At 40.9% G+C, this 24,636-nt stretch overlaps 1 protein-coding gene across 4 annotated transcripts in view; it reads right to left on the bottom strand.

Annotated features, from left to right (window-relative positions):
• APBB1IP (amyloid beta precursor protein binding family B member 1 interacting protein) overlaps positions 1 to 24,636 on the bottom strand; it is a 143,972-nt gene that overhangs the window by 59,962 nt on the left and 59,374 nt on the right. For all 4 annotated transcript variants that reach the window (XM_032349665.1, XM_032349666.1, XM_032349667.1 and 1 more), the window contains 4 exons: positions 20,247 to 20,406; positions 18,907 to 19,028; positions 5,253 to 5,351; positions 2,863 to 3,006 (listed from right to left, as the gene is read on the bottom strand). In XM_032349665.1, the coding sequence (XP_032205556.1) occupies positions 2,863 to 3,006; positions 5,253 to 5,351; positions 18,907 to 19,028; positions 20,247 to 20,406 (525 nt within the window). The remainder of the gene's footprint in view (positions 1 to 2,862; positions 3,007 to 5,252; positions 5,352 to 18,906; positions 19,029 to 20,246; positions 20,407 to 24,636) is intronic.

Below are 24,636 nucleotides of genomic sequence, written 5' to 3'. Positions count from 1 at the left end.
TTGAGGTCTTAATATTTTATGGATATTCATATTTGTATATAGATGCTACATGTACTCTCTAACTCCAGAGCTAGTCTTTAACTTCCTGTTTGGTATCTTTAGCAGTAAAGAATTAAAAAAACACATGGGTGGGGGGGCTGGGGTAACTGGGTGACGGCATTAAGGAGGGCACTTGATGCAATGAGCACTGGTATTATATGAAACCGATGAATCACTAAATTACTTCTGAAACGAATACACCAAATGTGAATTACATTGAATTTAAATTAAAAAATATTTAAAAACTTTAACACAAATTTGTCAAGTTTTTCCTTTATAATTTTGAGTTCTTAGCCTTGCTGAAGGTTTCCCCATCCCCAAATTATAAGAATATTAACCTGTATTTTCTCAGAAAATTTAAAACAAAATATAAAGAAGATTTTATATTTTTTTCTAAATACATTTAATCAATCTACGATTTAATTAGGAACGAGGTAAGAAACTATTTTCTCCAAATGGATATATGATTATTTCAATGTTATTTATTAAATACCATATTCTTTCCCCACTAGTATAAAATGCTCACTTTAATTTCCCTAATTTACTAGATCTCTGTGTTGATCTGTTTTCTCTGCTTGTACTGTTTTTACCTAATATTTTGGCATGTGGAAGGAGTTCTACCTTAATGTTCTTTACAACCTTTTGGGGGGTTAACAATATCTCTTCCTGATTAATTTAATTTTTATTTTTTTTTCAAAATGGGGCTTGAACTCACAAACCTAAGATCAAGACCTGAGCCGAGATCAAGAGTTGGACACTTAACAAACTGAGCCACTCAGGCACTCCTCTGATAAATTTTAAAATCAGTCTGTGAAATTCAAGTCAAAACAATCCTATTGAAATTTTTCTTGGGGGACGCCCAGGTGGCTCAGTTGGTTGAGCGGCTGTCTTTGGCCCAGGTCATGATCCCAAGGTACTGGGATTGAGTCCTGCATCAGGCTCCTTGTTCAGTGGGGAGCCTCTGCCTGCCTCTTACCATGCTTGTGCGTGTTCTCTGTCTTCCTCTCTGACAAATAAATAAAATCTTAGAAAAAAAATTTTTTCTTAGGATTTAATATATAGAAAGTTTGGGAGAGAATATCTCTTCATCCACCAACATAGTACATTTCTATTTATTTCAGTTCTGTTTCACTTCTTTTTTTTTTTTTTGTTTCACTTCTTTTTAATTAAATTTTATATTTTATGCCACATAGGTCTTGAACATTTCCTGTTAAGTTTATTGTTAAGTATTTTGTATTTTTTGTTCTTACTATGCATAAAATATTTTGCATTATATTTTTATTTGCATATTGTTAATACAAAAGAAAAGAATTTCTCATTTCGTAAATTTATTTGGTCCTAATAGTTTTTCAGTTGAGTGTCTTATATTGTCTGGTAGACAATCATGTCAAATGTGACTAAAGAGAGTTTTGCCCCTTCTTTCCAAAAACTCTACTTCTTATTCTTTTTCTTGACTCTTGGCTTGTTTCTCCATTCCAAGGTTAATGGTAGCAGTGATACAAAGTACTCTGGTCCAAAGCCAGTGTGAACACTTCTCATTTTATCACTAAGTCTGTTGTGATGGGTTTATTTATACATCTCATTTACATGTCCATGCTAAAGACTTCGCCCCCCAAACACTTCTAAAATAAAATTATCTGTGGGTCAGTTCCTACGTCCGCAGTGTGGGACTGAACTGAAGATGGCACAAATGGGAAAGTACTAGTTCTCTAAGATTGACAGTAAGTAGGAGCAGTAGCTGCCCTAAACCAAGCCCTACCCATAATGCCTCTCCTGCCTTCCGACAGAGGTCAGAGAGTCTTCTAACTAGAGGAGCAGACCTGGATATTTCCCGGGATTTCACCTGCTTGGGAATGTGGCCAAGCCTTATTAAAAGAAGCCTGCAATTTGCACCTAAGCCATTTGGTGGTGCCCTGGATTTGGCAGTGAAGGCAAAATGCTTAAGCGTACCCCAGATGTAGATGGGAGAAGTATCCTAAAGCTTTTCAAGCAAAAGGTGGAAATGCTCCAAGCCTCTAAAAAAAGGTTTTAGAAAACGCTAACGGTCAGAATGAGAGTCAAAATTCATTTCAAAGATGAAGAATTTATGATATGCTTGTAGATCTGAGGCAATAATCCTAAATCACCAAGTAGTTTTTTTTTTTTTGTAAAGATTTTATTTATTTATTTGATAGACAGATATCACAAGTAGGCAGAGAGGCAGGCAGAGAGAGAGGAGGAAGCAGGCTCCCTGCTGAGCAGAGAGCCCGATGCGGGCCTCGATCCCAGGACCCTGGGATCATGACCTGAGCCGAAGGCAGAGGCTTTAAGCCACTGAGCCACCCAGGCGTCCCACCAAGTAGTTTAATGACACCTAAAATCCTCCTCTAAAATATGCAGGTAAATGAATCTAGTACACCTCAGAGAACAATTTAAATTTCAGAGTAGAAGGGCTATGGTCTTAATGTAGATCTCCCAACACTTATACCTCTAGGATTCCAGATAAAGGAAGTTCACTATAATGACCATAGAACAATAGGGTAAATACAGGGGGAAAAAAATCTTCAGAAATAGATATGTAAAGTAACAAATGAATCTGTAGGAAAGTGCTTCTGCCATAATTTTTGAAATCTGACTTTAAAACATACAAAATTTTCACCTTCAGGAGAAAGCTATAGAAAAACTCAAAAGGACTTCTGTGGTTCTGTCTGAATAGGGTAAGTGTTTGTATAAACATTGTTAACAACATAAATTTCTAGTGCATTTAAATTGCCACCCGAGGATTTCTTTAGTTTCATTTCCATAAAATGGTTTTTTGATGAAGAGATTATTTTTCCTTCTGACCTTAGTCTTTCCTTTGGGTACATAATAAATTCCAGAAGCCCGTAAAAGAAAATAGCGTCTTTTCCAGGATTTCTTTCCGTCTTCTTTCAAGTAGAGAGCTCCTTCAAGTTCGGGCACAATAATGGATGACCCACAGAAGCTTTCCTGAAATCGAAATTCCAATTATAGAGAACACACGAAAGAAACAAAAACCACATTTTTGTTCACATTTAAACAAACTAAGGCAAACTAGGCTTTAAGCTAGAAGTCATTTGTTTGTAACTCGGAATGCATACACTTACATTGCATGCTAGTTGGGGAAAGAGAGGAGGGACACCATGGTGGTGGAATCTCAGCTCTTGAGTTAGACTCAAGACTTCTTCACCACTTAGCTTTGTCAATGTGGGCAAATGACTCAATCTCAGTTCCTCTACTTAGAAAAACTAAGTCATAGTAGCCCAGATTCACAAGAAATGTTGTGAGCACAATCTTGGCTTACTGTAAAGGTAAAAATTACATAAAGGCTATTTCTGTAATTATATTATATTGTATCATATTATTTTGTATTATAAGTTGGTAAATAGAGGAATTCTTCCTTTTCCTGTAAGTAAAAAAAAAAAATGCTATTTTACTGCTAGGAAATAGAAAAATTAGAATATATAATCCTATACCTAAATACGGATAAGTTAATTTATTCTTGTGAGGGTTTTCTTACTGAAGAATAAAGAAAGCAATTAATGCTACAGTATCAGAAAAGGAAAGGGACAGAGTACATTTTCTAGGTATAGATTTTCAACTGTCAAAACTTGCATTCAATTATATAATTCTTAGTAAATTTCTTTCAAAAAGCAGTACACTAAAATTACATGTCATTCTATCTCCTAGTTCAAATACTCATCAAAGCCCATATTTTGGGCTTTCTTTTTTTATAACTTTCAACTTCCTTTCATTCCATCTCATAAATGTAGGGTAACTTTTAATTTTGTACTCTGCAAGTAAATTTATATGTAGTGGAGCTGGGATACATTTTTGTTCCTGTTTTCCCCCAATTTAGCTAGCCTTAGTTGTCCTGTCAATAATCTCTTCAATCAGATTTTTGGTCCAAATTAGAAAGCAGGATAATGCTGATTAGGCATGGTGTAATGTGTTTTGTATTTTCTCTCACATCCAGCTTTTAATACAGTGCTGAATTCCTATATCAAAAACTATTGAGGCAATTGTATAAATCAAGGCATAAGCAGTCCCTGATTTACAGTTGATGGACAAGCAATGATGATAAACAAATGGCTGTCAGGAAACTTCACCCTCCCCATCCATGTCTGTCAGTCCCCGTCATTGGTCACTGCTAGGTATACTCAGGACCTGAGTCTCCTTGTTGCTAGGGACCCCTGGAGCTTTCTCTTGCTCAGCTCTACCTGGAGCCTGGTAAAAGCAGAGAACATCATCCCCACGGCTGGGCCTCTGCAGGAAACACCCACTGCGCTCTTTGCCCCACAAAGCAGAATTTGCAACATGTTTTCAGGAGCTCAGGGAGAGCAGAAGGTTCTTGTGCTCTCCCATCTGGTACAGAGCTTGGAGAACTTGGTGGGGACAGAAACCTGTGTGGGAGCCCAGCCAGACCTTGGTGAAGGGGAGGGTGTGCTCGTCAATGTCAGTGAGCTGGCTCCGGCTGTGAAAGCGGCCCAGGTGTCACCAGGTCTTCTGAGTTTTCAGAAGAAGCCTCAAATCTATGAACTCAAGAAAAGGTCAACACACTGTTTAAGGTGAAGAAAGCCTGTCCAGGGCTCCAGCACGCCCACCTGTGACCAGCGATCTCTGCACTCACCTGCATTGTGTGCTGGGAACAGATCCCTGAGTTTTAGCATGGCTAGTATGTGAAAACTCACTAGGAGTTTCAGAAAAAACTGTCAGATGAACTTCTGGAACATGGTTCTAGAGTGATAATCACCAACGTGTGCACAGTAATGGATACTGTGTTTCCGCTACGCCCAGGTCTCCCAACTCCAAAGTTTATACTTCCTACCACACCTGGCTACTGGAAGAGCATCACAGAATTGTAAAGAAGGTTTAGAAACCCCTTACCCCTAACTTCAATGGAACACTAAAGTAAAGAAAAACATGGAATGTTCGGAGATGAGTTTTTTGTGGATTCATAAGTGTTTTAGTCAAGAATTTCTAACCCAACTTCATGAAAGTAAAATATAGTCTGAAGCCATACTTTTAAACAACTGATTCAAAGAACCAGTTTAATTATCTAAATAGCTATAATTTAGTAATAATCTGATTTTAAAACCCCAAGTTAAAATTTCAGTGTGTCTCAGGGTCTCCCATTGTTCCAAGAAGCAAATAATTTAAAAATAGATACAGTTAATACCCTTCTCTTTTCTTCCCCTCAGCAAAATTACACGTACCTCAAGTAAGGATTCCTTGTTCTTAGCATTCATTTTCTCGTTTGTTTCCTTTCCATCTTTTTTTCCATCTTTTTTTCCTTTGTTATCCAGGTAAAAATTCTAAATAAAATATTAAAAAAAATATTAAAAGAGCAGATCAGAAAGTGTTCATTGCCATGCTAGCCACTGTAGGGAACTCATGGTCCTGTTGGAGGGAGAGCACACACCGACAGGAAGTGAAGTGGGAACCACAGCATAGGTCGGTAGGAGCTGGGCAGACTCATACCCTATGCTGTGCTGACTATAGTATCACTGAGGCTTACGTGCATACTTCTGATCTTGCTACTGTGCATGGTCAATGGGGACACAAATGTAAGACTGAAAACACTAGCAAAGGATATGACACCATTTAGTTGTTAAATTCCATTGTCTACGACATGTGCCCAATGCTGGAGGCTGGGAGACCCTAATATTGTGGAAGAGGTTGGGTCTGGATAGCAGGGGGAGCCTGTGCTCTAAGTGTAAGAGGCAGACTTCTCTGGCTCGTGGGTGTCATGTGATATCCCAAGGCCGTGTGAACTCGATATTCTGGCTTATTAAGAGAAGACTGAAATATGGAGTTTTATTTATTTATTCATTTTAAAGATTTATTTATGTGTGTGTGTGAAGGGGAGGAAAGCATGGCAGGCAGACGGAGAAGTAGGCTCCCTACTGAGCAAGGAGCCCTATGCAAATGCAGGATTCGATTCCACTACTTTGGGCTCATGACCTGAGCCAAAGGGACACTTAATTGACTGAGCCACCCAAGTGTCCCCGAAATCTGGAGTTTTATAAATGCCGGTGATGACTTTTAATTTTTAAAAACCATTTAGGTCAATCACAGCATGGAGTTTGCTGCTTGGCACCTTCTGGGGACAGACGGAAGAAGAAAGGGCACTTCTGGAAAGAAAACTAGCCTTACAAAGACCATGGTTTAAAAGCATTAATGAATGGGTGCTTCGTTTCTAAGTGGAGTTTGTTATTAATCTATGTATCATATTTTCTTAATACCAAGTATCAATGAGATGGCTGAAATTAAATGTTAAATGAATGTTTCCAGAAAATCACGAGTATCCAAGGGTTAGTCTTCACACAATCACTATAACTGAGGTATCAACATACAAACTGATTATTATGAGTGACCACAATCATAATTAAAACACTGAAGATTTTAAAGTGAAAATGTTTTATGACATAATGCATGAAAAAATGTATTAAAACTAGAACATATACCTCTGGAGCACAGTAACTAAAATAAGGACCCTCCTGAATCTATTTTTTTTTTTTAAAGATTTTATTTATTTATTTGACAGAGAGAGAGATCACAAGTAGGCAGAGAGGCAGGTAGAGAGAGGGAAAAGCAGGCTCCCCGCTGAGCAGGGAACCCGATGTAGGCCTCAGTCCCAGGTCAGTGGGATCATAACCTGAGCTGAAGTCAGAGGCTTAACCTACTGAGCCACCTAGGCACCTAGGACCCTCCTGAATTTAGACACAAATATTTATTTATATAACAAGGATGTTTCTCCAAGTGTGATTCCCCAGACTAGGTTGATGCTCAGCAAAATGCATGTTCCTGGGACCCCCACCTACTGAACTGGAACTTCTGGGATGGGGCCTGGATATCTGCATTCCAACATGCTTCCTGTATGATTTTTACTGACACTGAATTTTAAGAACAGAGTGTACTGTAGATGGTCAACAGACACATGAAAAAATGCTCAGTATCACTCATCATCAGAAAAAGACAAATTAAAAAACTACAATGGGCTGTCACCTCACACATGTCAGAATGGCTAAAATGAACAACATAAGAAATAACAGGTGTTGGTGAGGATGTGGAGAAAGGGGAACCCTCCTGCACTGTTGGTGGGAATGCAAACTGGTGCAAACACTGTGAAAAACAGAGTGGAGATTCCTCAAAAAGTTAAAAATATAACTGCCCTATGACCTAGTAATGACACTGCTGGGTATTTCCCCCCAAAATAAAAAAAACATGAATTCAAAGGGATACATGTACCCCCCCATGTGCTGCAGCATTATTTACAATACCCAATTTAAAAAGCAGCCCAAGTACCCAATGATAGATGAATGGATAGAGATGTAGTATATATACACAAAAGAATATTATTCAGCATTAAAAAGAATGAAATCACGCATTTGCAATGACATGGGTAGATTTAGAGAATAGCACACTAAGTGAAATAAATCAGAGAAAGACAAATACCATATGATTTCACTCATATGTGAAATTTAAGAAACAAGCAAAGGAAAATGAGAGAGACAGACAGACAGACAAACCAAGAAACAGACCTTTAGCTACAGGGAACAAGCTGATGGTTACCAGAGGGGAGGTGGGTGAGGGAATGGGTGAAACAGGTGGCGCGGATCAAGAAGGGGACTTGTTGTGATGCGCCTTGGGTAACGTATGGGATTCCTGAATCACTATATTCTACATCTGAAATTAATATAACACTGTATGTTAACTACACTAGAATTAAAATAGAAACTTAATAAGGAAGTATATAAATAAATATTTTTTAAAAACAGAGTGTACTGGACAGAGGGGAAGGAAGCAGAGTGGAGGCAAACAAAATAAGCAAAATCAGGACATTTCCAAGAAACAGGATGCATAAAAATGGTGATTTGCCAACTTAAATAGAGGAAATAAATCAAGTACAATTACTTTGATAATTCTTATTGCATTATCTTTTAATATGTTTTTTCAAGACTTTTGACTTTTACTTATTTGAAAGGACAGTATATCATGAATCAGTGTGATTACCACCTAGGGTTCTGAAACTATTTTTATTTTACATGTTTGGGTTGAAGACCATGATTAACCACAACAGGTAACATACACCACCTGCCTGAACTCTGTGCCGAGATCTCACTTACAAGAACCCCAAAACATAGGCATATTGCTATTTTACAGATAAGGAAGCAGAAGGATTAAGTCCAATCAGTGCCAAAACTTTGAGTTTTTCCTATTTTCCCCCTCAGCATTAAAATGCTCTAAATACCATAGGAACGAATCCAGATCCACAACAGTGTGGATGCAATTAATGTCCCTGAACTACACTTAAAAATGATTACAGTGGTAAATTCCATGTTATGTATATTTTCTCAAAACAAAACAAAACAAGCAGTCATAAAAATGAAGGCAGAGTGCTGTCTGCAAGCACTCTTTCCTTGAGAGTCCTGGAAATGGGAATTATGTGTGAGTTGGAAGAATGAACAGAGAACAAGAGTAAACTCTGTAGCAAGAGGTTTTCCTCATCATCTGGGAAAAGGGGAACATGTGTCACATTCTGCAGGGACAGGTAAGTGAAGAACCTTTCCAAACTGCAAAGGGCCTCATTTGATGAGGGTATCCCAAAGAGTCAGGATTCGTAGTTGTGTCCTTGCTCTGAGATTTTTCTCTGAGACCCCCTCTCACTTTTTCAGCTTCAGAGTAAGTTTTTTCCCCTCCAAGAGATGGTGCTATACTGTTTTTGTTTAAAAGAAAATGGAAAAAACACAAAGTAAACCCGAGCTGGAGTTGGGGAGCATAGACCTTAGAACGGACTGATTGACCTTGGGTCAGAGCTTTTCTTCAGTCGGGTCGTCAGCCAACTCCATTTGGGCTGTTCTGAGGCAAGGAGCAGAGTTCAGGAGTGAACTCATTATCTGTTACACAGGGGACTGTGGATCATCCGAGCTGAGCAATAAGAGAACTTTAAAATGGGAAATGAGACTTTCAGTTACAGCTTGCTCCCTTTTCCACAACTGAAAATGCAAGATTTGGGGGCAGCTGGAAAGGAAAGAAACAGCATTACTTTAAAAAAATGTGTTTAAAAATACATTATTTTAAAAATACCACCTTCTTGGAATTAAGAACAAACCAAGCAGTATCTGCCCGTGAATAAATACCTGTGAGCACCATTTACATGTAAAATACTCCTGGCTCCTGAGAATCTTTTTCTGTCTCATTGAGAAGATAAGTATAAACAGATGGCTACGATCTGTAGATGGGGAGCTACATGAGACACAGTACAAATAAATGCAAAATGAGCTATTTCTATAGATTTTCAGTGAGGAAGAAAACCACTGTAGGTGGAAATGGTCAAGGAAGACTTTGCAGAGGAGGTCGAAGTTTGAACTGGCCTGAAAGATGTTCCATATTCAGATAGGGAAAAGGAAGGAGGAAAACATTCGAGGCAGGAAGAGAAGCATGTTCCAAGGCCAGGAGGTAGTTAGGACTGGGTATCTTCAAGCCACCAGTGAACAGTCTGGCTATGCCTGCGGACAAATGGAGCACAGCTAATGACCAGACTGTCCCTTCCAATTCTTCTCTTCTTGACTGTATCAGAATATACCCATGGCCTGTCATCAGGTGATGGAGCAGTGCCTCCCCCTACGATGGGCAGAATTCATGTCCTTGCCCTCCTTGTGTTGGGATTAGCCATGGGACTTGCTTTGACAGAGCAAGAATGTGGGTGGAATGGACAGAATGTGCATGGAAGGGACAGGGCATCAGTTCTGAGCAGAGGACTCGAGAGGCCATGTCCTGTGTTTCCAAACGTCCTCCTGTATTCTTGCCGCTCACCATGAGAAGAATGTGTCACTGGGAGCTGCTGGTCTGAGGATGGAAGAGACAAGATCTGACTCAAATTCTGGAGCCAAGGATGACCTGCGGACCCAGAAGAGAGGAAATGTCTGTGGCTGTTAGCCCCTGGGATTCGGAGGCTGCTTTTATGCATCGAACACTAACTGCTACACACACCCACACTGGCTGGGGTGGGGCTCTAGGGCACTGAAGCCAAGGGTAGACTTTCCTTTAAAATAGGAAGCCATACTGGAGACCAGAAATGTGATTACTCTAAGACTTCCTCCTGCTGGGCCTGGTCCTGGATTGTCAAAGATGAACCTAGGTGGGAGAGGGAGGTTGGAAAGGAACGGCGGAAAGACGCCATGAGGTAATTTTCTCCCTCAGTGGCTGGCACCCTTCTGCACCTGAGGAGCAGAATGAGGTTGAGTTTCTCTCTCTGTTCCTCACTCGGGCAGACACCACTGAACTACCAAATTTCAGTTATGGAAATTTGCCAAATTTCAGTTATGGAACAGAACAAAGGATGGAATGAACATTGCCTAAAATATCAACAATGGTCATTGCTGGAGTGCAGGATTACGGATAATTTAAATGTCATTTCTTTTGTTTGTCACCTTTTTTTCTTTACAATAAGTTGACATTATTTCTGAAGTCAGAAAAATAAAATATGTTATTGAAAGAAATAAAAAGCAATTCAACAAGCAAGCCACCTTATACTAACTGATTTGCCAGTACCTTCTTTGAAAAATGAAGGCTCCCGGCAAGAAGAATGGCTAATGTTAATGTTGGGGAGTTCTACCTCCGGACACACGCCTCAGCTCTGACACCTCTCTTTTGGTTTTCAGACAACATCACTGGTCTTTGCATAGTGGGACTTTGTGTCAGCATAACCCTAGGAAAACGAAATTCTTCAGATCACAGCTGACTTCGGATTCAACAGCTGACGCTTAATTGGGAATAGCAGATGACCCTGTGCTTCCAATCAACTGCGAAGAGGAATTTTCTAATGACAACCAGGCTGAGAAACTAAGCTGCTTTTTAAATAAAGTTGCTATTGTTACGATACTAAGTGTCCAAGGGTGCCCAGATGGTTCAGTTGGTTAAGTGCCTGCCTTCGGCTCAGATCATGATTTCAGGGTACTGAGATTGAGCCCTGTGTTGGGATCCCTGCTCAGTGGGGTGTCTGCTTCCCCCTCTCCCTTTACTCCTTCCTCTTGTGCATGTGCACACACACACTCTCTCTCCAATAAATAAATAAATAAATAATAAATAGGTGTACTAACCCACTTTACCCAAAAGAAGCGGTACCATCTGAGCAAGAGGGGCCCCTACCCTGACTCCACTCTTTAGGGGGTCCCTGCTCTGACCTTCACCCAGCCACTCCCCTACTCACTTGTGATATAGTGAAATATATTGTCAAGTCACAGACTTGACATGCGACAAGTCTATGGGGCCAAAAGGATATGCCCACTTGGAGCCAATGACCTTCCCACATTTCAGTCCACACTCCACAAACCCAGGGCCTTGGAATTCCCTGCCCAAATGACCATGAGACTCTGCCCTACATCCATCTTCCTGAGGGCAGATGGCACTGTTAGAGTGTGCATCCTAGTTCAGAGGGTGGCCAAGGGGCAGCTCTTTGCACGGGAGTGATGGGTTGCTTGGAGCCTACTTTCTGGGCTGGATGGTTCGCATCATGCATGCAAGGCTCCCATGGGGCAGGATGGACGGGATGGGTGGAGGGAGGCAGTCCAGAGGCAGGCAATGAGCAGCTCCAAGAAACCACCTTGCACAGAACTCAAAGAAACCTAAGAATACTAGTCCAAACTTTTAGGTCATTATGAAGGCCCTAAGGTAGGAGGACAGAACACATTTAACTGCTTATTAATTTGATTTAGAACTTTAAATATATGGATATATGGTATGTATGCTTTCAATCCAGTCTTGTCCCAGGTCTTAATAAATACTGGGGGAGGGGGGCTTGCACAGAGGCCTGTCCTTCATTCCCTGTGGGATTCCATGTGGCCTCACACCCCATCCTTTTATTCTCTTCTCCTAGTCATCAGGCCTACTTGAAATGCAAATTAGAAATAAAAAAGAATTTCTTCAGACTCTTTCTCTTTGAGAAAGTGCTTAATTTTCTGGGATATTTGAAGCGTTGGGAAACTTTCTCAGTTATAGAATAGCCATAGTTGTTAACGAGTAGAACATGACATCTCCCCTTCCTCATCCGGGATTTCCCTGGTCATCAGACTATATCTCGTAAAGTCTATACCCTGGGCCCTGGGCTGGAACAGGTCCCCATCTCTGACAACTCTGTTCTTGGTGCTTAGGATATGGGGCTAACCACCATTCCTCAGCCCATGGCATTCTGGCTCTAGTTCACTGGCTACTGACCACCTACCTCCAGGCACCCAGCCAAGCAGGGTATTCCCCCCCCATGTCACCCATCTGGCCTCTGCTAAAGAATGGACTTCACTTCCTAAAGAATGCTGGCTGCTTCTTTTATTTTCACAGTAGTTCCTAGATACTCCTGCTCCTTCTGCCCATTACATCCAGCACATAGCCACTGGCCTTGTATCTCACCTACAGTCTCCTTCCCTGGCTTAATTCCATTACAATGTAGATGCTCAAGAAATGTTTGCTGGTAGTCCTTGAGCAAATGCCTGGGATCCTGGGAAACCTAGGGATGAAACCCTTACCCACTCAATTTGTCCTGAACCACTGCAGGTACCCTGAGGTTAGACTCCTAATCATACTTCTTTGAGTGCCTGCCCAAAACTTCTGAGATTATACAACACCACTGTCCCAGATCGAAGTCTGGCCTGGCTCCAGTGGGATCACCCTGATCCAAGAACATCGTTGATGCCTTCTGGAGAGCTGCTACCATCCTCCCATGTGCCTCCATCGCTTCTCTTCTCCAGACTGATCTCTATGATGAAGCAAACTAAAAGAATGACAGTTACTACACTTTGTGTGGATGACAGCCTTTAATTCTCACCACACACTTCTAAGAACAAATTATCTCCATTTTCAGACAAGAAAATAGAGACTTGGTGAAGTTAGATGATTTGCTCAAGGGCCCACAGCTAAAAAGCAATGCAAGATCTATAAAAAGCTCCTCAAATTCAACACTCAAAACACAGATAATCATGTCAACAAATGGGAAGAAGACATGAACAGACACTTCTCTGAAGAAGACATGCAAATGGCTAATAGACACATGAAAAAATGTTCATCATCATTAGCCACCAGGAAGATTCTAATCAAAACCACATGGAGATACCACCTTACACCAGTTAGAATGGCCAAAATTAATAGGACAGGAAACAACAAGTTTTGGAGAGGATGTGGAGAAAGAGGAACCCTCTTACACTGTTGGTGGGAATGTAAGCAGGTGCAGCCACTTTGGAAAACTGTGTGGAGGTTCCTCAAAAAATTAAAAATAGAGTTACCCTATGGTCCTGCAATTGCACTACTGGGTATTTACCCCGAAGCAGTGGAGTGGATTCAAATCCCAGCCGTCTGACTTTAGGACCCAAAGTGTTGGCCATTCCATGAGACTGCTTTCTGGGGAGAGGCAGTTTTGTAGAAGGCACATTTGAACAGAAAATGCCTTGTTTATGAAGCTGAAAAAGGTCAGCGCAGTGTGGCAGGCCCATCAGCCTGGCCCTGCACACCACTGTCCCCGTAGCATTCTCCACAGCAGCCTCAGTGGGTCTTTCTATCCTTGGCCATGGGATACTACCTTGATTCTGGGCCTTGATAATCCTGCACTATGGCTTGGAATCTCCCCTCCTGCCTCTCTCCCTACATGGTGGCTGGTGGGAAATCAAATTGCCATGAAACTATACTTAGCCTCCTTAATATGATGGCAAGATCCATAATATGCTGTTCACTGCATTATTTGCATCTGTTTAAACTAGTGTTGAAAAATTCTGGATGTGAGCATATAGATCTTACTGATTCTGATACACTCTCAGTATTTAGTAGTGTGTAAATTTTTATCCATCTTGAAGACTTCAGGGCCATCTCTCAGACTTTTTCAAGTTTCTTCTTTTTATCTTGATTTCATTTAAAAAAATATTTTATTTCTTTATTTGACAGAGATCACAAGTAGGCAGAGGGGTAGGCAGAGAGAGAGGAAGGGAAGCAGGCTCCTTGTTGAGCAGAGAGCCCTATGCGGGGCTCCATCCCAGGACCCTGAGATCATGACCTGAGCCAAAGGCAGAGGCTTTAATCCACTGAGCCACCCAGGTGCCCCTCTTGATTTCATTCTTAGCCAGTTTTGCTTGTTTGGCGTCTATTCCTCAAGTTTTGAGTTGGGGTGAGGTACTGATGAGTGAAGTGCATATAAGCCAATGGCTTGATGCCACTGGCTACTGTACTGCTCCCAGCCAGGCAGACAAGGACCTCGTCCAGGAACAGTGGGTGCCGACAGGGGTGAGGACTCCATCAGCTCTGACAGACCCTGAGATGGCAGGAATCAGCACAGTACCCCCAAGTCTGACTACAACGAACAGTACCCTTGACTATTATCAGTGGTTGCAGAACCTTCTCTCATATCATAACCTTTGGCAGACGGCATTTTGCTCATCATCTCTACTTCCATGAATCATTTTTCTGCAAGAACAAAGTCTAAAGCTCAGCTTTGTGTGCCAACAACGAGTACAGCACATTCTATTCAACAGCTTCAGTCATGATAGCAAAGTTAGATCGCACAGTGGCAGGGAAATGCAGTCTAATATAAAAGAAAAATAGGCAAAGTAGGCATTGATGGTCGTAATTGGATTCTTAAAAATAACGGAACGCTGGAAACTGACCAACCTGCCTGAAAATGCTCTTTAAATGAATCGCATACAATTACAACTACATGAACTGTGACTGGAAACATTTGTTTCTGACTTGTTTTTATTTTAATTAATATACTATTTTGACAAGTTTCTTTTTCACCAGTTTATCTGAATGCGCTGTGACTCCCTGTCCCTACGCTCACCGCTCTATGGTCAGCTATAGGACCATTTCCCATGACCCAGATGCACGTCCCTTTTTCCTTTTGGACTTTGTGGACACCCACTGCGTAGAGTGCTTGCTTCCCCTCTACTCTTCCCCTGGCTAACCGCCACAGGTTTACCAAGTGAATGCTCGCACATTAGTTTCTCCGAGTAAACTTCCCCGCCCTCCCTGTGCTCCACAGCAGCTGGTCCTCTGTCCCATCTCAGCATTTTCCAGACCCGACTCTAATTTCCCATTTCCTTTCTTTTCTCTCCCATTCTCTTTTCTTTTACTCTTATTTAGTTGCCTTTTCCACTGGTTTATTTGGACCACATCTGACCGCCTTCTACTGAAGATAATAATTTTCTACAATTTTCTTCTGAATCCTGCAGTTAATTAATTGTATTGATATATTGTCTAGAAGGTCTTTCAGATGCTATTTCTGGTCAGGTTCTGTTTTGTCATAAACACAATGCTGTTTTTTTCCCTTCACTCACCCTAAATCAGGGCAAGATTGCTCTGTAGTCAGTAACTGTCAGCAAGCATGATCTGTGGTTTGCCTAGAGCTGCACTCTCTCTGCATCTGTGTGCAGGATATTTTTGCCTTATGGTTAGAACTGTAGGGTTAACTGACTGCCCAGTTCCTACTTTCACTGCTCTTCTGACCTTGGGTTTTATGAACTAATGTGGTAATTACAAAACTAAACTTCTACGCATACACCTTCACTAAGGCTCTTCTGTACTGTCGGGAGCATTTTGTGTACTGGGACTTAATCTTGAGATGGCATTAGTCCACGGTCTATGTCCTACACTGCTCTCAAGTTAAAGCTGTAACAGCAAAGATAATCTTCATTTTTGTATTCTCCATAAATAGTGCAGGTTACTCATGTAAGCGGATATTCTACAATATCTGCTATCGCCAAGCGAACAGAGTGAATTCCATTAAAGTTTCATCATATAAGTCAATATAGGAAAGACTTTCAATATTTTGAAACTTTTTGAGAAGAACAAATAAATTGTTCAGAGTCTTAGCCTTTTCCTTTGATAATTTCTGGTTGAATCTAGTTCTTCATGCAGTTTCTAACTAACACTTGACATAGTTCCTAGACAGTGCCCTAATTCAGCTGGGCCTGAAGATCAAGTCTGTAGGCTCACAGATGTAGCCCGGACTCAGGAGCGGAAGCAGGTATCAGTTATGTAGTACTCTGTTCTGGGATTCACCACTATGTGTAAATGATGACAAATAACTAACAACCCAAATATGAAACACAAGATATATCTGGATTTTTGAATTACCTGCTTGAGACACTGCTTAAGGAGAAAATCTAAGGCACTTAAAAGAATCTCCAGATTGTGCTTCCGTAAGAAACTTCCTCTGGAAATACTCTTCTCTAGGATTTGTTATTCCTTTAAGGTGTAAACTTAAAAAAATGTTCCTGTTAAAAACGATCAAAGGGTCTCAGCATACAGCTCTTACAAAGTGACTGTGGGTATTTCAAAATTACAAAGCCTCCCTTTTAGGAGTCATGATATCAACACAGGAATGGTCACAATCTACTTCAAGAACAAGTTGAAAGAGTCCTATGGTCAGCACGCTGAAGTAGCTATCCATGTGGACCACTGATCAGAAAAGACAGATTATCCAACCAAACACTGAGGAAATGGAAATACTTAAAATCACCAACTTCAAGAGCGCTTCCACTTCCATTATGGTCTTTAATTGTGGTTGTCAATTAGAAGAATCGACTTACATGGTTTTTAAGAACATATTATTATCCAGAAGAATTCAGCAGGAGGATTTCTGCTTCCTCCTGTGATAAAGTAGCTTGCAGTTAGACCAAAGCTCCACAAAAAGAGCTAGAAAAGCTGATTAAAAAACATCTGTGCAGGGGCGTCTGGGTGGCTCAGTGGGTTGGGCCGCTGCCTCCAGCTCAGGTCATGATCTCAGGGACCTGGGATCGGGCCCCGCGTCGGGCTCTCTGCTCGGCAGGGAGCCTGCTTCCCTCTCTCTCTCTCTCTGCCTACTTGTGATCTCTCTCTGTCAAATAAATAAATAAAATCTTTAAAAAAAAAAAAATCTGTGCAAAGGCTTTGGCGAGCAATGGAGGCAACCAGGACTCAAGGGGCCAAGATCCAAGAGAGAAAAGAAACATAAAGAGGTGTGGAGACATTGTGAGAGCCACATCCTGCCCCCCCACTCAAGCCGGTGAGAGGCTAAGAATCATGGCACCTCACAGAAACGGACATTTAACATGGATGATAGTTCAAGTACTCAAATCTTTGGCAATAGGAAATTTGACTTAAAACCACAGGAGATACCTCTATACATTCACACAGAGTAACTAAATTTATTATTTTTTTCATGGCAACACCAAGGACTGGCAAGGATTTGGAATAACAGGAATTCTCATTCAACAATAATGAAGGCAAATCATTCAATTACTTTGGAAAACTGTTCGAACTTTATCCTAAGGTTAAATATGTGCATAAGCTGTGGTCCTGCAATTGTACTTGTAGGCAAATATATAAGAAAAAAGCCTACATACATTCAGCAAAAGACAGGGATGAGAGCCACTGATTTTGGGGAGTCTCCTTGTTACAGAAGCTGAGATGGTACCCTAAATAATATAGGCATTAAATCATGCCATTGAAGGTAGTTACAGTTTGAAAACTTTGTACACTTGATCTCTGAACAACTCAGGGCCCATTTATACACAGATTTTTTTTTCAATAAGTACAATACAGGACTATAAACATACTTTCTCTTCCTTGTGATTTTATTAATAATATTTTCTTTTTTCCACCTTACTTTATTGTGAAAATACATTATATACTACATATAACATACAAAACATGTGCTAACTAACAGTTTATGTTATTGGTAAGGCTTCCCAGTCAATAGTAGGGAATTAGTAATTGAGTTTCTGGGGAGTGAAAAGTTATACACAGATTTTCAACTGCACAGGTGATTGATGGCCCTAACGTCCCCCTGAGCCCCCAATGTGTTATTCAAGGGTCAACCATACTTTTACTATTCAATATTTGTAAAAAGACAATAGTACTTAATTGCTTTGTTGTCAGTGCTACAGCACAAAACCTAGAGATGACTCTAGAAAAAAGCACAGGGCAGGGAAAAGAATATTTTCTCATGAGGAAGCTGAGAGCATCCTTCTATTTCTGCCTCTAGTGATAGGGGACTTCATTTATTATTTTTTTTTTTTAAAGATTGACTTATTTTAGAGAAAGTGCACAGGAGGAGGGGTAAAGGGAGAGGATGAGAGAGAATCCTCGAGCAGACTCCCCGCTAAGGATGGAGCCCAATGCAGGGCTCGATCCCAGGGCCCTGAGATCATGATCCAAGCCAAAAGCAAAAGTTGGTCACTTAACCAACTGAGCCATTCAGGCACCCTGAATGGGTGCCTTTTTTTTTCTGTAAAATATAAAGGTGTCTGGATGTATCCAGTGATCTCCTCTGAGTCTAACATTCTTTGACTTTCCAAAAAGACTTAATGACTCTCCTGCAATTACAGTTGGCTGGTGGCCCCAAAAGGAAAAGACCCCTAGTTCTGTGATATCCTTGTACATATGACTTGAAGGAAGGGGAATAATGCTTTTTATTATGTAGACTGTAGAATTAAATCACAATAAATAGTACATTTTCTAGGTGTTCTCTTTAGTTATCCCAGCATCAATAAGCACCAAGTATGAGCAACAGCAAAAAGGAGTGTCTTTAAAACACGAAGCATTAATGACCCTTAGTGAATCATTAAGGTACAATGAATTAATGTAGCCAAATGGAAATAAGGACAGAAGAAGAGGATTAGTCAATAGACAGAGATGTTGAATCCAAAGAAACAAATTGGCTTCTTTTCTTTCTAAATCCTTCAAGGGCCTATTAGTTGACATGTGACCTAAGAGTTGGGTTTGTGTTTTTTGAAAGGAATACATTTGTGCTATATTGTGAGATAATGAATCACGTTTATTAGTATACAGGTGACCCTAAAATAAAATCTTCCATCTTTATATGGTTTACCTATATACAAGTTATCTTACCTGGGGGTTTTTAAACACAGCATATTTTTCCTCTTTCTCCAAAAACAGCACTTTATTTTCTGTGTCTCTTGTCCAGTCTGATAAGACTTCAACAACATTTTCATGGTCTTCAAAAATCCTTTCTGATGAAACGAGAAAAAGCATTAAGGACCCAAGACATTAGGCCTTCCAACAGAGAAATAAACTAGTACTGAGTTAAACACAATGCTTCCCACCTCTCACTGGTTTTTAGAAATCCCTAATTCTTACATGATGTCACACCTAAAACCCCTATTGTATTTCTTCTTCAGTGTCAGGTCTTCAACTCCTTTGCCATAAAAAAAAAAAAAAAAAAAAAAGACAGATGAAAATACAATATCATAGAATGGCCAGTCACTGCACTTTTTTCTTATTAGCATTTTTGACTTTAAATAGTCCCAGATGGCGGTAAACCTCCTATCCATGTGGAGGACCATGAAGTAGTAACTGGCTGAACAACTTTGAATGAAGCTGTGGGACATGAGATACGTGCTCTAAAACATCACCCCCTAAGACCCCAAAAATAATGTATCCATGTTGGAACTAAACCTAAACATAAGGAAGGTTTTCATTTCTCTATTTGACTCCAGGAGTTGAAAAGTACTTCAAGAGGTTATTTCACTGTAGAACTTTTACTTCAGGAAAAAAAAAAAAATTCACTGAAAGCTTCTAAGGCAGGCTATTCTGTATTCCACCAAACTCTCCTGAGGGCGGGGGCGGGGGAGGGGAGTGGAAACTGCTTTGAGTGATCTTAACAATGAGAAGAAGGAGCAAGGGTATTTCTTTAGTTGCCTTTTTATTTCTCTCTCTCTCTTTTTTTAAACTCTATCCATTTTGACCAACTGTCTTTTGCTCTTTGGGGCTGAGCCTCCTCAATTAGACAAAGGGAGTGGGGACAATGGAAAGGGAAATGAACACTGATGTACGGCAGAGTTATGCTATAAAGAAGCAAAGTCTAAAGGATATTAGCTATAGACACTCAGGTCCTCCCCAAATCGGCTCAATTTACTCATAAGCATGCAGTGAGAGGTATCATCCTGTCACTTTCTTTTCCTTATGGAGCCACTAGAGAAGTGGCAATGACAATACTGTCATCCTCCAATGCTGTAGTCCCTTGCAACAATCCGAGTCTCTTCACCGCAGAGAAACGAAGAGGCAAGCACTGAATCTGACATAAAGGGAGTGATTTATGGCAAGTCTTTATAGCCTTGAACCAAATTCTTCTTAATAATAGGCCCAAACCCATCATATAGCAAACCCACAAACTGTGCTCCAGAAACTGTGTTTTTGGAGCACAGTCTCTCACGGGGGATGAGACTTACCGATCTGCAGCTCTGTGTAGATTTCGTAAAGACACCAGTCTACGTTGCAGTCACAATGGGTTTTCTCAAAAAGGTTGTCTAGAACATCTCGGGTCAGTTGCCGCTCGTCCACCATCAGTGACTTGGTGCTGTTATCATTCATGTGCACCTTGACAACAAGCTGGGGACAGAGTCACAGAGCAACCAGTAAATTCCAGTCACTGGGGAAGGCCACAGACATAAGGTTTCAAAACTGCTACAGTTTCTGTGAATTTAAGTAAGAATGTGTTCTGGCAAAGTCACTCACTATGAACTTGTATGCTCAGTACTTATTTAAGGTGCTAAGAATACAGGTGTAGAGAAACCAATTCACAAAAACAAAATGAAACAAAACAAAACAACTGCACACATAATGAAGTCCTTGCCCAGCCTTTAGACATTGCATTCTGGTGAAGGAGACAGAAAACAGAAAGAAGTGCTGACTTTGTGCTTTTGTGACATCTTTCCGGCACTTGTCCAGGTTCATCCTAGAGCGCAGAAACATGTCTTGATTGAAAGGGTCTCTATAATAAATTCTCTTTTGCTCAGCTGGAGCTGAGTCCTAGTTCATGCAACCCAAGGGTTCCAACATACAAGCAAGACCAAGCTGGTTACTTTACAACTCTTTTGAAGGTCAGGTGTACAAGTGACGTAGCACCACTGAGAGGTCTTACAGGGTCAAAAAGGTTGTGTCACAGCAGAACGTCTTTGAGATTAGAGGTGGATTAAGCAAAATGAATGAAGACTGAGAAACAAGCTATTATGGAGGCATGAAGGCAAATCAGTGATCAAATTTACTTTTCATTTCAGTTTTTAAAAATTCTATTCTTCTGATTTCACAGTCAAATTAGTCGTTATCCCATTCCAAATCTAGAGGGTATGGTGGGAGCAGAGTTTACTTATCTTCAATAAGGACATAGGATTTCACTGGCTTTTCCCAGGCAACTTGGCTAAGTTATTAAATCTTCTGACCACCCCCTACCCCGAGAGACCATGATTCTGATGTAATGTAACAGAATTAATTCATGATGTAATACAGCTAGGGTCTGGATTTTTTTCTGACACCTGTGTATTTATAGTGTATTTCTAATTACAGTAGTTGTTATTTATGAGTGCTACTGGTTATAATGGTGCTATGTATCCAGTCTGCAAAAGCAACACTGGAAATGTGCCCACTCATTCACTATACACTTAGGTTTTGCGAAGATTTCCTACAAAACCTTCTGGGAAGAACTGTGCTTTTATTTTATTCTTTACCATGATCACTAATCCTACTTAATTAAGTGGGAAGCAGGTCTAGTTGGAGTCTGTGTTTGAATGCAAGGCCAGAAAGAAATGTTGTCTTTCCCTTTTCAGACAACACTGCCTGACCACCGGCCCGCAGTGCTGCAACCACACACACTATCCTCAGCCCCAGGGGAGGCCTGGAAACGCCCCAACCAGAAACACCCGATACAACTCTGCTTAAATTTCTACTCTAACTTGAGAAGTGAAGGGTGAAATAGTTAAAGACAAGTTCTGCCCATTCTGTTTGTCTACGGTTGGTGCTGGCTACTTAAGTGAGACCTGTCACTATTAAAAACGTGCATGGGGTACCTGGGTCGCTCAATATATTAAGCGTCTGCCTTTGGCTCCGGATGATCTCAGGGTCCTGGGATCGACTCCTGCATCGGGCTTGCTGCTCAGTGGGGAGCCTGCTTCTCTCTCTCTCTCTCTTTCTCACGCCACACACACACATGCTCTCTCTCTCAGATAAATAAATAAAATCTTTTAAAAAATATGAATAGAGGGACTAAAGAGGCCATACAATTGATAACAGTTTTCTTCCTCCCCAGAAGTTTGGGTCAGGTTCTGAGCCGCTGACAAAGGGCCCCTCCTGTCCCACTTCCACCTAATCTGATCTTGAACACGTTCTGCAGTGAGCTGAACGAAGAGCCCGGCTCCTGCGGGCTGTTATGCAGAGTTACGGAAACCAACCAAGGGTCTGGGTGGAGATAGAAATCTGGGCGAGGGGCTGGCAGGGACCACAAACTGAAGCGCATTTAGGCCTTCTCTTCTCAACACCTGCACACGGAGAGTCAAACACACAGACATCAGGGCAGGAAAAGTCCTCTCCCCAGGATCATTCAGAGTAGACCTTTACTCCAGGTTTGTCTGGAAGATACTGTTTTTTCCCTTGAAAACCTGCAAAATCTATAGCCCAGAAACCTCTTGTTGAATAGTTGCTTTTTTTTTTTTTGTATTGCATGTTTGTCTTTTGACATATTTAAAATGATAGGCCCAAGTGCCACAATGTCAAAAATACACTTATCTGACCTGAGAAATGAAGCATGGAGGGTTGCACAGGAAAACAGAAAATCCTCAAATAGCGAGCTTTCTTCACTATCATTTATTTTCTGTGTGTGGAAGGTATACCCACTGTTCTCTGCTAAGAATTATTGCTGTAGAGTAGCTATAGGTCCTAAGAAACACTGCCAATGTTAGGACTGAGAAGACTTAATCTCCCTGATGGAAAAATTTAATGATATCTGATCACATTTCATTTTTGTATAGGGATTCTTGAGAAAAAACATTTGTGTTTTGTTTTGTTTTTAATACAGAGCAAAAAACCTAAACCACATAATTTGACAATGATGAAAGGTTGTTTTTTAAAATATTTTTTGGCAGAAATTGCAAACCAAATTTAATCCACATGTAGTTACAAATATCTACAATTACAGAACTTAGAAAATAAAAAAAACAACAACAAGAGAACGCTGGCGATTTTTAGCAAGAAGAAATTATTTTTACTACTCTTAACAGCTTCTATCACATTTACAAGCTGAGGAGTAGCTATACCAACACATAATATTGCTAGATGCCAGTTACGTGATTCAGCAAGCAGAGCACTTTTCATACCGTTGCTGTTTGCTAGAGAGTAGGATGATGAAGCATGGGAAAACCTCCCTTTCTAAACTATTACAGTAAAGACTTTATGGTTTTTATTTCTCCTTTTTCTTTTGCCAGTTGTTAAATAAAAGAATATGCTAGACCTAAATCCTTCATAGGTTTTTTTTTTTTGCTTCTGTGCTAAACATGTACACACAATTGTTTTCCTGTGTCACAGAGCTTTAAAACAAACAAACATATGAAATTTACCAGTTTTCCATTTCCAAAACTTTGTAACCTAAGCTGCGCACATCACTGGCAATCGAAATGAAGTCCACACCCTACAGAACACTTGAGGGCAAAGTCCTTCAAACAGACTTGATTTCCACGTTGCAAGGTTAGTAGAAGCCCATCTTGGTTACTTCAGTAACGGGCAAGTATGTCTCGGTTATGCTCACAAGCTTTGTTTTAAGGGATACATTTGAAACCTCTGAAATCAGACCAAATACACAAGTTGGCTTCTTAATTTTCTGTCTTTCCCCACTGATCAGAGTGGCTTCTGTTTTACATCTTCTTTGTAGAATGAAAATAGGTTGTGCTTTGGGTTTTCTGTTACCATTTACCCACCGAAGTTATGGAGAAGTCCTCTGGCTTTCCGACACGCTGCAGGAAACAGCTGCTATCAACCACCCTCTCTTAGCCTCCAGTAGAAGCAAATCAACTGAATAAGCTAGTTGTCCTACCTTTTTATCTAACAATCAACTTCTCTTTTCACTTCCCCTCTGAAAATACAGCCAACGTGGCCCTCTTTTTATAAACAATCCAGTGGTTTAAAATAGTTAAGTAATTTCCTTTTGTGTTTTATCTTACAGGTAAAGTCAGTGGCCCAGGGCAGCCCACAGTTATGGACAGCGAGCTACGGGGCTCGAGTGGGCTGCACAGAGGGCCATCCTGCTTGTCATCCTTCCCCCTACAATCCATTTTCCACAAAGCAGCTAGGATGATCTTTAAAAACAAGATATTATCCCCAGTTAAAAACCCTCAAATGGGGGCGCCTGGGTGGCTCAGTGGGTTGAAGCCTCTGCCTTCGGCTCAGGTCATGATCCCAGGGTCCTGAGATCGAGCCCCACGTCGGGCTCTCTGCTTGGCGGGGAGCCTGCTTCCCTTCCTCTCTCTCTGCCTGCCTCTCTGCCTGCTTGTGATCTTTGTCTGTCAAATGAATAAATAAAATCTTAAAAAAAACAAACCAACCCTCAAATGGCTTCCCAATGCACTTATAATATCTTCCAGACTCTTCTTCGGGTCCGTGAGGCTGTGTGGCCTGACCTGCCTCGCTGACCTCAAATCCTCCTCCTTTTTCCCTCCTACTCAACGGCTCTCGGAGCAACGGCCATACAACCCTGCCTGGGAATGCTCTGCCAACACACCCTTGGGGAGCTGGGCTCTTCTTGCTGTCAAGGTCTTTGCTCCAGTGCTGCCTCCTCAGAGGGCCTCCCCATCACGA

Source organism: Mustela erminea, chromosome 6 (genome assembly GCF_009829155.1).
Source record: "Mustela erminea isolate mMusErm1 chromosome 6, mMusErm1.Pri, whole genome shotgun sequence".
Lineage (NCBI taxonomy): Eukaryota > Metazoa > Chordata > Mammalia > Carnivora > Mustelidae > Mustela > Mustela erminea.
Note: the sequence above shows the minus strand (reverse complement) of the source record. Positions and strands in the feature narration are given on the sequence as shown.